At 39.4% G+C, this 15043-nt stretch overlaps 1 protein-coding gene across 5 annotated transcripts in view; it reads right to left on the bottom strand.

Annotated features, from left to right (window-relative positions):
• Positions 1-15043, bottom strand: part of Prkg1 (protein kinase cGMP-dependent 1) — a 1145204-nt gene that overhangs the window by 314091 nt on the left and 816070 nt on the right. For all 5 annotated transcript variants that reach the window (XM_040745627.1, XM_040745622.1, XM_040745633.1 and 2 more), the window contains one exon: positions 3411-3474. In XM_040745627.1, coding sequence (XP_040601561.1) covers positions 3411-3474 — 64 coding nt within the window. The remainder of the gene's footprint in view (positions 1-3410; positions 3475-15043) is intronic.

Here is a 15043-nt window from a genome sequence, read left to right as displayed (position 1 = left end):
GCTACATCCATTTTCCCTGTCTATCTAACCTTCTCTATTTCTATCCTTGTCATTTAAACAAAATTCAAATACAAGTTCTGTGAATTCTTCCTTGAACCTTCTCAATTTTAAGGCACAAAATGCTTCTGACATTGTCACAATTTGCTCTGTTTCTTAGAGAAAAACACTTAAAATCAATTAGAGCTTTACTGTGTGCCCTCCAAGTCATTCATTCACTCATTCATTTATTCATTTTCCTTTGTCTGCGTAGATCTCTTCTCCCTCCTCATGGCACAGGAAACAACTCACATGTGTCTGATTAGTGACATTTTGTTTATAATTACTAAGTCAAATATTTTATATCCTTAAACTTTATATAAATGACATTCTGTCATCTTTGTTTTTGCTTATTTGTTTGAGGTTTTTTCCCTCAGCACTGTGCTCCACACATCCATAAATGCTATTATAGCAATGTTGGGCTAATACCAGCTTCCACACTCTGCCTAGTCTTTACCCACATTTGGTCCTCAGAATAACACCCAGCTAACTGACAGCTTCTTGCCAAACACTGCTCCAAGTCATCTATCTGCCAACGGCCCCAAGAGTTCTATTTCCCCACATCCTTCCTCCCTCAGCTCCATGTCTCTTCATTCTAGTGTACCCCTCCCCTAGTCTTCTCCATTTCCATGAGCACTAACTCCCATTGCTATCCTCAATTTGTCTTCTTCCACCATGTAGAATAACAGTAAACTTTCTGATTTTCTTTCAGTCAGCATCGGCCATTTCTTTTCAATCTCTTCTATGACAACCAAGAAAACCACCATCATTTCTTGTACCATCATCCCCAATACATCCTCACCTTTGCTCAACCTGGTAGCTATGGGAACCATGTTAAAAGTGTAGCTTACAGTTCTGTGAGAGACTTTGTCTAAAAAAAAAAAGCCTAAAGTGGAGAGTAAAGAAGACAATAAATGTTTATTTCTGTTGATTTGCTTAAAGCAATCCAATGGATTCCATCTCAGTCTAAAAGCCTGAACAACCAATGGCTTATCAGGGATCTCTCTTTCTAGAAAGTAAACTCTATGAGAAATTGACCATGCCTCCTTTGAAAGTGTTATATTTCAAGGCTTACAAGGGATAATCAATGAAGATTAACTGAATAATAGAAACATAACAACTCATGATGCAATGTTTCCCTTAACCATGTTGTCTGTTTCTCGGGCTTCCCTTGGGCTGCTGAATAACCCTTCCAATTTCCTGAAGTCATTTCCTCTTCCCTACTCTCTGGACAATGCGGCCTTGAATGGCCTTGAATTTACTATTCCTAGACTGTCTTCAAACTCATAATTTTCCTATTTGTACTTCTGAGTGCTGGAATAGGCAATACCATACCCAGTTAGGAATTTGGTTTTCATCTATGCAAGACAGAGAGTGTCTAGGATTTTCATCCTTTTTGGCAAGTGGTCTGTCACTGAGTTCCATTCAGGCATGTATCTGTTTCCTCCACAAAATGGAACAAATTTTTTATCTTTACAACTTGAAACAAAACGTATATGCTCACTACCTGCAATTGTTTTAATACAACTAACAGAAATTACAGTGAGGATTGCCTACACATAGATTATTCTTTCTTCTGAAGTGCTTCAGAGTACTAAAGCTGCTGATAAACCATGTCAAAAACAAATGTGGCCTTTGAGTTTAACCTCACTTTTTTCCCTCATCTATCCATCTGTATTTTTCTGAGAAAATTTCACAGACAAGGTTAAGGAGCATATTTACTGCCTAAACTTAAGTCTTCACCTCGTTTTGCCCCATGTTTATAATAAGAATTCCTTTGACCTCTTCTGACTTAATGTTTTTATTTAATCAATTGTTCTTAAACTTGTATAAGCCACCATATAATCTTTTTATGAAAGATAAAAATATGCCTATCAAAACAAGGTTACATAATCTTTTATATTTAGATATAGATTATATCCTTTGAAAAAATGCAATCTAAAGCTCCCAAAGGCCAAACACACCCCCTTGCCTTGCCTTGGGTAGATGTTACTGTCCTCCTTTTTCTCGCCTTTCCTCTCTTTTGGAATACATTGCTGGCTGGTTAGAGGCTGAAGTCTGCCATAGCCTGGAAGCTTTCTCTAAGCTTGAAAATATGGAAACTCCCTCTCTCCCCAGCAAGGCTTTCTGCTTTCTACCTATCTTTATCTGGAGAATGTCCCAGAGCCTGGAGGACTAACCTTATCTAAAAGCTGTCTCTAAATCAGATGCCTGATTCATCTTTAGCTTGACCCCTATCACAGACCTCTGCTAAGAAGACTTGTGCTAGGATCTCTGCTATAGGACCCTACTGCCACATACTCCTTGTTATGAGGGTATGCCACTTAATGCAAATTATGGTCTGTCCCCAGGCTCCCCAATCCTATACATTCCTTATACTCTGAAGTAACATTGAGCTGACTCACTAAGTCTATCTCCCAGAAACCTTCCTCCCTTCATGCTCATGGGCCACATATAACAATTTCTATCCCCCCTTCTGTCTTTTTCCCCTCTCTGGCTGATGGCAGACAGGCCAAGAGGGAAAGAGAACCTCCCCCTGCACCTCCAGCTCTCTTTCTTTTGTTATTTATGGTTCTCAGAGATAGGGTCTAGCCTGGAACTTACTATGTAGCCAAGGGTGACTTTGAACTACTGCCCTTCCTGCCTCTGCCTCCTGAACACTGGGATTATAGGTATTTGCTGTTGGCATGGCTCCTATCTGTAGTCAATAAAGAGTCAGAAGCACCTAAATGCTTCTTTCTCTAGAAAGAACTCAGCTGTGCAAGAACATCGAGTCAGATCTCCTGCAGTCGGTAAGGGAACAGAATACATTCAATCTCATGCCAAGCTTCTGCATGAGTGGAGAAGTTCCTTTCCTCTCCAAGCAGGGTCTCTGTGGCACATGAGGAGCTCATATCCATCGTCTCTCATCTTCCTCAACACCATGGGTTCAACGAAAAGCCTGTGGCACTCCACATTCATGCATGAAATCATATATGCAAAATACACACATGCTTCGAATATATGGATCTAACTACCAATTTTTCTTGTAAACTCATTTATCCCAGGAATGCAACAACTACAATTAATTGAAGTAAAGAAGAAAAGTGCCAACATATCATTCATAGACATCAAAATCACATTGTGTTTACCACAATGAAATGTTTCTCTCCCCATAACTGACATGCCTGTATCTAATTGTGTGTTAATGTAGGATTATTAAGCTGTTTTTAATTTGAAGTCAGATGTATAGCTCATTCCAGAGCTTGGGACAAACTGGCAAGGGTCTCTCAGTAGTTTTGCATATGTCATCCCAGAGCTGCGAAAGAAAGCAGCCCAGTCTGGCTCACAGTCTGTGTTCCATCTCAAGATGTTCAAAGGATCAAAACAATTACCTCCTCGAGGACATCGGCCAGCTTGCTGAGGATTTCATCAGGAAGGCTCTGGAATGTTGGAACACTGGAAAACAAAGCAGAGAGTGATGCTGAACACCTGCATGGCAGCTTGCTATAACAAATATGTTTGCATGAAAAATGCAAACACATTTCCTGATTAAGAATTTACAGATAATGATTGCATAATTTAAGAAATCCTCTAAGTGTGTTTGATGTCTAGCAAGGAGAAGGCTTGCATCCTAATCAGAGTTTCTATTGCTGTGATGAACACCATGACCAAAAGCAAGTTGGGGAGGAAAGAGTTTATTTATTTATACTTCCACATTTAGTCAGTCATTGAAGGAAGTCAGGACAGGCAATGAAACATGGCAGGAACCTGGAGAAAGAAGCTAATGCAGAGGTCACGAAGGGGTGCTGCTTACTGGCTTGCTCATCAGGGCTTGCACAAAGTGTTTTCTTATAAAACCCAGGACTGCTAGCCCAGGGATAATACCATCCACAACGGGCTGGGCCCTCCTGCATCAATCGCTAATTAAGAAATGCCACATAAGCTTGCCTACAGCCAGATTTCTGGAGGCATTTTCCCAGTTGAGGCTCTCTTCCCTCCGGTGACTATAACTTGTATCAAGCTGACAAAATACTAGCCAGAGAAACTGACCTCTTGTCAACTTGACATAAACACATCACTGTTAAACTGCATCCTTTCCTTTCTTGTTCATCCCCTAGATCACAAATTAAAATAAACATCACAATGTAAGATATTTTACAAACTTAAAATGCCCCACAGTCTCTTATACACCTTAAAAGTTTGGTCTCTGTTAAAATTGAAAGTCTCTCAACCGCAGGATCCTATAAAATCAAAAATAATTTGAATATTTTCTTATTTTAAGAAGGAAAAACCAAGGTACAGTCACAACCAAATCAAAACAAAACTGAACTCTGTTTAATGTCTTGGATCTACTGATGATCTCTGGACTCTTCCAAAGGGTTTGCTGACTTCTCTGATTCCATTCTCTGCAGCACACACAGCTTGTCTTCTGGGCTCCATCTCTCTCCACTCCACTGATGCTGCTGCTCTTAGTGTTGATCCCATGGTGTTGGCATCTCTAAAATATTGGCGTCTCTTGCTGCAACTGGGCAGCACTTTCACCAATAGCCTCTCCTGGGCTCTCTGCAGGAATTCCACTCCTGACGTACAGAACCAAGCCTTAATGGATCTCCATGACTCCTTCTTGTCTTGAAAACCAGTACTACCTGGGTAATGCTCACACTACCAAGTTTAAGAGCCAGCACCAGGTACAACCTTGGGTACCTCTGGAACACAGCTTCTGTGTGATAACCCTGAGGAAGCACTTCCCAAAAGACTTCACCTCAATAATCCTGGCCTCTTCTTAATCACAACTACTCTTTAGTCGCAGCTGACCAGCACCCATTGTCCAGGAAAGCAAGGCTTTTACTTTAGCAATTCTGGTCTCTTGTTAACCCTAGCTGATTAGGCAGAACCAACTAAACAGACACCACAGATTCTTCACACAAATGACCTGATAGAGTCTTTGCTTCCCACTGAAGCTTCACAAGCCAGGCCTCCTTCGCACAGCTATCAACATTTGTATCTTCCAAGCTCCCACACAACATCCCACTAAGCTCTCAATACTCAATGACTTTCCTAGCCCAAAGTGCTAAAGTCCTTCCACATTCCTCTCAAAACAACATGGTCAAGTCTGTCACAATAGCACCCCACTATCAGTTACCAATTTCTGTCCAAGTCAAGATTTTTATTGCTGTGATAAACGCGATGTCTGCAAGTAAGGTGTGGAGGAAAGGGTTTGTTTGACTTATACTGCATATCTTAGTCCATCACTGAAGGAAGTCACTGCAGGAACATGGAGGCAGGAGGGGCCATGGAGGGATGTTGCTTACTGGCTTGCTCAACCCGCTTCCTTGTAGAACCTAGGACCTCCAGCCCAGGCATGGCACCACCCACAATGGGTTGCCCACCTCCCCCCGTGACACCTGATAGGTTTGGGTTCTACAACTAGATCTTTTCTCTGGAGTCATTTTCTCCATCAAGCTTCCTCTTCTCTAATGTTTCAAGCTTGTGTCAAGTTGGCATAAAACTAGCCACAGTATATTGCAAATAAGAGCTTAGCATTCCAATGCTTTAGGTCAATCCATACTTCTATGGCTTTGAGGACCTCAGCCATGATAGGGAGACAGCCACCCTCTCTCTCTTCAGTATCATCTCACCAGCTTCCACCCAGTTCCACGTCCTTTCCCCAGGTTCTCCTATGTACACCATTTTCTCTGTTCTATATCCTACTCACCCTTTAAGTTATTTTAATTGATAGTTTATTGGGACCTGAAAGTATTCATTCAATAACTGTTGTCCTCACCCCCATCCCTTGCTACTAAGTCAAATTCTATCATGATTCTTCTTGGTTTTCTTTAGTGCAAAGTCTTGGTCAGTCTAATCTAGGACATACTAGACAGACTCTTACTTCTGAGAGTCAACCCCTTTGTGTTCTTACTATAACTTTAGTTAGATATCTGTTTTTGATAGCATGTGTTTATTACTAGAATGAAAACACATTAAACATAAGAACTGTATATGGTGTGAATGTGGTTCATAATTCGTTGGCTCAGAGGTACTTATTGAATGAAGGTATGGAGGCACTGACTGACTGCTTCATAAGACTGATACGAGAACATTTCTGGTATATTCTAATCTGCATGAATGAGAATTCCTGGAAAGAAGCTGTGATTACAAATCTGATCAACTGATTAGATCTTCAGTGGTGTGGAAATGTTAACATGTGACAAATCCAGAGCCAAATTATCTTAGGGCAACTTTAGCATAACTCCCATCCTCTGTATGTGATTCAGCATCTTTGTGACTGCTAGTTAAATCCTGTGGAATGGAAGAACTGAATGAACCTAGTTTCTACCAACTGAATGGCTAAAAATGTGTCAGATAGTATCTGAAGCCTATAGCAATTTCTCCTGCTTTGTTATAATCCACCTACATGATATACCCAGCAACAAAAGTAACAAAATTGCCAACTCATGAGAACATGATAATTGGGGAAACCCACATCTGTATTCTTGGGCCATAGTCACTCATATTTGGCCCCAAAATAAGACATCTCTTTTGTTCCTCAAGGTCAGAGGTGTTTCTTTCATTGACACTTTATGACAAAAGGCTAAGGGACAGGAAAAGAAAGGATAGGATGCAAGGAGTGGACACAGCGACATACCCAAAGAATAAGACAATTTTACATTGGAATAACTGGGGTTTTTTGAAATATTTTTTACATTTAATTTAGAAACAATCTTATTTTACATGTTAATCTCAGTTCCCTCTCCCTCCCATCTCCCCCATCAATCCCCCCACCCTATCCCTCATCCACTCGCCAGGGAGGGTGAGGTCTTCCATGGGGGAATCATCAAAGTCTGTCACATCATTTGTGAGATGGACCTAGTTAAAGCTTTAAATCTCCTCAGAACCAAATCCTGTTTCTATGTACACTTGGCAGACAGACTATTAGCCAAAGCAAACCAGTCTGTGCTGCGCTGTTGCTTGTCCTTGTAGACGACGCTCTCAACCCTTCCCAGCCAAGCTCTGAGCCATCCTGTCTTCTCAGCACAGTCCATAGTCTATGCCGCACCATTGTTCATGCTTGTAGACTACGCTCTCAATCCTTCCCATCCAAGCTCTGTGCCATCCTGTCTTCTCAGCACAGTCCATAGTCTATGCCGCACCATTGTTCATGCTTGTAGACTACGCTCTCAATCCTTCCCATCCAAGCTCTGTGCCATCCTGTCTTCTCAGCACAGTCCATAGTCTATGCTGCACCATTGCTCATCCTTGTCGACGGCCCAGTCAACCCTTCCCATCCAAGCTCTGAACTATCCTGCCCTCTCAGCACAATCAATGCAAATTTCTTCTAGAAAATTAGCAGAAAGTTCTCTAAACTCTGGCGCTGCCTGATGGCATTTTGAACTGCTGTCTTGCCCTGCTCCAGGTCACTGCAGGAAACAGTGCCACAACTTGGTCTTCTGTTTTTCTGACTAGCATGAGTGGGCTTCAGTAAACCCTAAAATTTTAGAAACTCCCTTGATTATACAGATTTCACTTTGAGAAGATATAGTCAGATTAGACAGGCTAAAACTAAGCCTCGCATGGCTATGATGGAAATGTCAGTTCCCTTCTTCTCACTCAGTTCTCATTTCTTCCCTTGAAACAGCAAGTGGAATTACTGAGTGATGTCAAAACTGAAAATTGAGAAAACTTGTGTTCTTTATATATTTGCTCAGTTTTCTGAGGCAGGTTTCACACTGCATTCCAGCCTGGCCTTGAACTCATGACAATCCACCTGCCTTAGCCTCCCAAATGCTAGCCTTACTGACATGCACTGCCACAGCCAGCCAAAACTTCATTTATATGTGAACTAATAAACTGTAAACTAAAACTCATTATGGTATAACTCCTGAAAGTCTAATGAAAATGCCAGCTGGGGTTTAGGACTAAAATCTCATTTGCTCAGGTTTCAGTGTTTGAATAAAGACTACAAATGAGGGCGTGTTCATGAATGTGTCTGATTCCCGATTTACAGCATAATTTCAAGTTGATGAGAGTAATGCAATGAAAGAAGTCTTAGCTTACAGCTTTGAAACAAGCATGAACACTGCTGTTAATTTGTCACTAATTCCAACTACTTAAGGGAAAGCATATTGATGAATTTCCAGAGGCATAGCAATTCACCCAGGACCACCTGTTCTGCCAGACTTACTGTCCTGGTCTGAGTCAGGTAGGTTTTCATTTCCAGAAGGCAATCAATTTCAACAGAAGACAATAGAGCAATAGTTCTCAACCTGTGGGCCGAGATTCTATTTTTGGGGGGTCACATATCAAATACCTTGTATATCAGCCATTTACATTATGATTCTTAATAGTGGCAAAATTACAGTTCTTATAGCAACAAAATAATTTTATGGTTTAGAGTCACTGAAACATGAGGAATTGTACTAAAGGGTCACAGCATTAGAAAGACTAAGAACCAGAGTTCGGCAAAAGAAGCTGGTTACATGGGTTCTGCAGGTTGAAAAACACACCCCTTCCTTGTTCTTTTGATAAACTCTACCTCAACTCCTGAGACATTAGATTAATTAGTGTTTCTACCACATTGAGTATTTGTGGAAAATACACACTACAACTGAGCTTTACAATTGGATGCTGTCTTAAAAACTCTACTACTTCTATATGACAACTTGTATTGAAATATATGCTCTGTGGAAAGCATACTATATTTTCATGAGAGCCATCATACATGAGAAAAAAAATAGTATTTCCTTAACTGTGCAGGACATTAAATGAAACCAAAAATCTTTGGAGTTAGGAGGGAAATTTTAATTTATTATGTTTTATAATTTTAAATGTTTCAAACCACTGGGCTGTGGCTGTAGGTTTAGCTCAGTGGTAGAGCACTTCTCTACCAAGCATGAGGCTCTGGTATTATTCCCAACACAAAACTATTGTGCAGCATTTATTATTACCAAGGAAGAATCCTTTATAAGAAGAAACAATAAGAAATGAACAACAATGGGAGTAGACAGATGGTGTAGGAGTGAGCCCACAATACTGTCCACGCCCAAAAGGGCGGGGACAGAGGGATGCGCACAGGTGAGATATTTAATGAAGGAAAAGGAAAACCTCACTCTCTCTTGGAAGTCTGCCACACTTCTGATCTCCCAGCTTCTGTGTAAGTTCTTTCTCTGGTAAATAAATGTGTTAATTTCCATATTGCGTTGACCTCCCTCATCAAGATGGTTCAGCAGGAATAAACACTTGCTGTGTACATCTAAGGTCCAGAGTTCAGATCCCAGCAACTACATCTGTATCCCAATGCCACTGCAGGGTTAAGAGAACGAATAACTGCAGTGCCTTACTAGGCTGACAGCTTAGCTGGGCATGAGCTCCAGGTTCAGGAAGAGATCCTGCCTCAAAGGAATGAGGTAGACACTTGAAGCCTTTTTCTACCCTGCAAGAATGCATGCACACACGTGTGCACACACACACACACACACACACACACACACACACCAAACTCAAACATGAAAAATATAAGAAATGGCCAGTAACATCTGCTTCACTTATGGACTTAAAATGGATAAATGGGTAATCATTCAACAGAAAAAAAAGTGATTCCCTGCTCATTAGTTACTCTGAAAACACCCTGTTCTTTAAAATTCAAAGATCTATTGTTCTTTAAATACCAGATAAGTTCTCTCATGTAACTGATCTGCTCTCTAAGAATTATCTGTCTGTCAGTAGTGTGAACTCCAAAAGCAAAACGACTGAGGACAGTCAGTTTAAAATTCTACCCAGGAAAGAGAAATGGTTGAAGTTTCTCAAATGCATCGAAAGACATCAATTTAGATTCCAATAATTCTGATAAATGGTCATTCAAGACAGGGCTTTCGGGTTTGAAACACTGAAGGCTAAGCATTTATTAGAACAATCTTCCAGGCAGAATGTTAAACACTAGACAAGAATATTTTATGGTTAAAATAATGTATTATAACAATTTGCATGTTAATTGAAAGTAATTCTTACAGATGTGTTCACATGGTTCCTAAGGACTTGCACTAGACGTGAAGTAAGAGACCGAATTTCAATGCAATATAAAGAGGTGATTGAATGTGGTGCTTTTCTATTTGTTTTTCTCATTGAATGAAGCAGAGGCTTGGAATCTGTAATGACAGATGATAGGAGATGAGATTTGAATGTGTTTTATTTGCCAGGCACTGGGGTAAGGGTTTTATAGATAACATAAATTTCATTTTTACAACAACCTTATCACTAGCCCATTATAGTCATCTGTTCTCCAGATAACTGTGACCGACCTTGAGAGGTTGTCTAAGGTTATGTCATGCAACATCAGAAGAAATAAAAATATAAAAGTTCCCATTTAGATGAATGTGGAGTTCATCAATAGTTCACTGAAATATGTCATTTACAGAGAGGGTACTGAAAAATGTTTTTCATTATAATTATTTGTCATCTGGGTGTGGTGACACATGCAGTCACCTAACATCCAGAGGCTAAGACAAGAGGATCTCCCATAAGCTTGAGGTAGCCTGATCTATAAAGTAAGGGCCAGGCCATACAGACCTCCAGTGAGATCTTATCTCCATAAACCAAAATTAACAACAAAACATCCTAGCTCAGTATTCCTTTGGATAATGATTTAGAAATAATTACTCATTTTAAAACCATTTGATTGAATTCAGTTATCTTCCAACTTTTTATTTGAAATATATCAACCAAATTGTTAAGAAGAATCACCAATACTAGAATCACTTGTTAATATATATACCATTCTTACACTATTATTTTTCTATTCCTCTATGTATTTGCATAGTGAGTAGAGACACATGTATATATGCATAATTAAAATAAAGTAAATTTCAAAATGATGTTTTCTTTTCAGAGAAGACCCAGTTAATGTCAGTACACTGCTTTTGGCTACTGTATCTCTAGTTTCCTATTGTAAGCCAATCTGCTGTTCACTTTGACATTAAATTTTTGAAGTGTTGGAAAAGCTATAATAGTAGACTTCCAATAAACCCAATTAGCCATTGGGGTTTTATTTGTGACAATCAACTCTATAGAAGTTAGTAATGAGGAGACTAAGCACAAATAATTACATTAGAACCATGAAGAAACAGATATAGAATACTAATTACACAATATTGAAAACAATTATTTATAGAGTAGTTCCTCTGATGTGGCCCAAGCATTCTTTCAAACTTTTTCACAGTGGCCTTCAAAGCTAAGTCAAGTTTCATAATGATTTTAAGTTGTAATTGGCCTTTGTAACTCTTATCCTATCATACACAAATAGCGAAGTTATCTAAGGGCTATCTGACATAGGTTATTATCATTATTTTAATGCTTAGTAGTATGCATCCTTGCGTATTCCTGTGTGTGCCCATGCATGTGTGTATGTGTGTTCTAAGGGTCTGGTAGATTCCAACAAAAGGTCAGAGTGCCTGACTTTCACTGTTCAGGGAAAGTAGAATAGCAGTAGATAAAGAAGTATGGGTAGTAATGTTCCTGTGAACCACTGTAAAGATTTGATACAAGGAAAATCTGGGGCCACTGCAGCACTTTAATGTTACCTTACATACATACTGAAGAAAGCCCCCAAACATCTCTATAGAGAATATGCTCTCAAGGAGCTTAGATAGAAACTGGAAAACCAGATAGACAGTTTGAGTCATGGCAGGTGATGGAGGTTGGGGCAGTTATAGTTATGAGGAGTCATTGGACTCTGTGCTACATTTTTAAAGTAGAAACTGCATAGACTGGATGTGGATTGTGAGACAGGCATAGAGAGGCTCCTTGAAGTTGAAAGGAGGAATCATTAGAAAAACTTAAGTTTTTTTTGACATTCAAGCTGAAACTTAAATCAGATGCTTCATACTTTTTATAAGTAAATTTAAAGTCTGGTTGGTAACAGCTTAAGCTGATCTGATAGTTGATCAGTTTAAGTTGTTATACCCGGGATGTATGGGGGAAAGGTTTCAAGCATTTTCTAGGTACAAGTGCTACAACTGCATAAAGGCAAGCATCTGCATTTTAAATACTCAGAGTGTTTCACCCCAAGTAAAGAAACCAGGTCTTCTAATAAGCTGTATGTAACTAAGTACCTGGATTTTGGTATTAATAATATGGATAGTAGTATCACCTTCTCTTTTATTCCTTAATCAAATGCAGAACCCCAGTCCCTGTGTTCACCAATAAAAGATTGTGAAGGAACTGGGAAAATAGAAAGTTCTGCAAAAAGCGTTAACATTTGATATATGAGAAAACCAAGGCTGAGAAAAGATTAAGGGCTTGCTCAGTGTTGCCAAGCAACTCACAGTTTATTCTCTTTGCAATCCTCCACATCTGGGGAGCAATACTTAACTTGCCCTCAGCTTCTTCTGTCTGTGGGCAACTGTCAACAATTGCAGGGCAGTAGCTTACATACAACCAGAAATGGGCACCTCCCTAGCAATCTACTGGAAAGATCTGGATTCAATCATCTTGGTTACAGATGAGCTAGAGCTGAATCTTCTCTGGATTTTGCCTCCTGGTTATCACACAACAGAATTTATCAATAATATTTTATAAGCAAGTTTTAAAGCCTACTTAGTACTAAATAGTTGTAGTTTAACAAGCGTTTATGTATTTTGTTTATTGTTGTTGTTGTTTTGCATTGTTTTTGAGGATGGAGCCAGAGTACAAGAATCTATACCATTCCTGCTCTCACCCTAAGTCAGGTTAATCTTGCTTCAACAAGAGCTGGAATTACATCCCTGCACCACTAGCATCATTTGCAAATATGAAGACTGGGCATTGTGGAATGTGCCTGTAATCTAAGCCCTAGAGAGGCAGGGATAGGACAATCAGTAATCCAAGGCCAGCCTGGGCTATATGAGGTCCTGTCTAAAAAGTAATATTGTACCTAGCAGCCTACCTACATGTCTATCATTTAATATTAAACAGTGTATCTATAAATCAAAATCTCTCCATGAAAGTTTGAAAACAACTTAGTAATGCCTTCAATTTAGAACAAATCATATAGAATTATATTAATATAGCAATGGTTACATTAAAATAATATAATTAATATACTAACTATATAATATTACTACATTATTTACTAATAGTATATTATATAATTATATAATAGTATATAATTATTATCTTAGGGTAGCAGTTGGATAATTGTAGCCTTTTGATTCTGTCATAGGAAATCAATTATGAATCAAAACTAATGCTGCCAGTATAGACAAGTATTATTTATATGCCTGTACCTTAATATAGAATTAAAGAAGAAATCTCTAACTTACCAGATAAATCAATTTGTATACGTGAAATATTAAAAGATTAAGTGGGGGAAGGGGAAGAAAGCAAGGCCCTCTAAATCAGTCTGAGCAAAGCTATATGAACTCACAAAGACTGAAATAGCCTACACAGATTCTGCACAGGTCTACACCGGGTCCTCTGCATAACTATTATGACTTCCAGTTTAGTGTTTTTATGGGACTCCTGAGAACATAAATGAGTGGGTTTCTGACTCTTATGCCTTCTCTTGGGTTCTTTTTCTTCTCTTTGCCTTGTCCAACTTTGTTGTGATAATTTTTGTTTTATTATATTTTATTTTGTTATATCTTATAACCATGTCTTAAAAGCCTGTTCTTTTCTAATGAGAGACAGAAAGGTGTGGATCCAGATGGGAGGGAAGGTGGGGAGGAACTGGGAGGAGCAGAGGAAGGAGAAACTGTAATCAGGATACATGTGTGAGAAAAGAAGCTATTTTCAGTAAAAGGGAAAAGAGTAGGAAGGTGGGAAGGATCTGGAAGAAGCTGGTGGAGAAGAATAAGATCAAAGTATAGTGTATAAAAATTTTTAAAACAAAATTACTGAGTCCTCTTTTAACAATACAGTTATCTAGACATTCCTCTTAGTAACCTCACAAAAAAATCCCCCCTCCATTTTTCTTTATTTGACATTGGTCTCTTGCCTCAACTTCCCAGTGGCTGGGATTACAGATATGCACCACCATACCTGGCTGCTTCAGAATACTTCTTCCTTAATCAGATGGGTGTGGCATTAATCCTGGTTCAGTATGTTATGTGAGAGCCATATAGCTGCTCTTACTTCCTGACTCCCTTTCCCTACAGCTCAGTGCAATCTGCTTTGCACACCACTGAGAACTTACTCACTTTCACTGATGATGCAGACTTTATCAGACAATGGTCCTAACCCTTTAATGGCTGCTCTTATCTTACTACATTATGAGAAGTTGATGGATTTTGTAAATGAAAGTACTTCAGACAAAGCAAGCCCATGCGGTGACATATAAACTTTAAATTCTTTATATTGGATAATGATATGCAGGGTAAATATACAGGTTTTAGAATCAAAAGGAGTCACATTGAAATACGGTCTGTGACTCATGAATTATGTCTTCAGCAAATTAATTTATTTAGACCTTAGCTACCTTTCCAAATGGGATGGGATTACACCCATCACATAGGATTATGGTACGCATGGGATTTATAACAGTGAATGACACATCAGTTTCAGTATATCACATGCACATACTGTTCTAATTTTGTATTTGCTGCTGTGACAAAATGTCCTAACCAAAAGCAACTTATTGGAGGAAGGGGTTTATTTGGTTTCAAATGCCAGGATGCAGTCTCTTATTGTAGGAACAGCTTATGATTCCATCTAGAAAAGAACTTGAAGCATCACATCTACTTTGAGAGCAGAGAGAGAAGAAATACAGAAATCCTTGCTTGCCGATGATGCTCACCTAGCTTCCTTCACTCTTAAAAACACTCAGAGCCCAGCCCTCCCATGGGGGCACCACCCACTTGCAGGTGAATCTTCCCACCTCAATAACCAGGGCAATCTCCTACAGACCTGCCCACAGGCCACCCTGCTCTTATATGCCATCCTAGAGCCTTCATCCAGTATCTGATGGAAGCAGAAACAGACACCCACAGCTAAACACTGAGCTGAACTCCTGGAATCCAGTTGCAGAGATGGAGCAGTCATGAGCAAAGGGGTCAAG

The sequence above is a fragment of the Mesocricetus auratus genome, unplaced genomic scaffold (genome assembly GCF_017639785.1).
Source record: "Mesocricetus auratus isolate SY011 unplaced genomic scaffold, BCM_Maur_2.0 Super-Scaffold_4256, whole genome shotgun sequence".
NCBI classification, from domain to species: domain Eukaryota; kingdom Metazoa; phylum Chordata; class Mammalia; order Rodentia; family Cricetidae; genus Mesocricetus; species Mesocricetus auratus.
The sequence above is the reverse complement of the archived record's forward strand: the minus strand, read 5'-3'. Positions and strand labels throughout refer to the sequence as shown.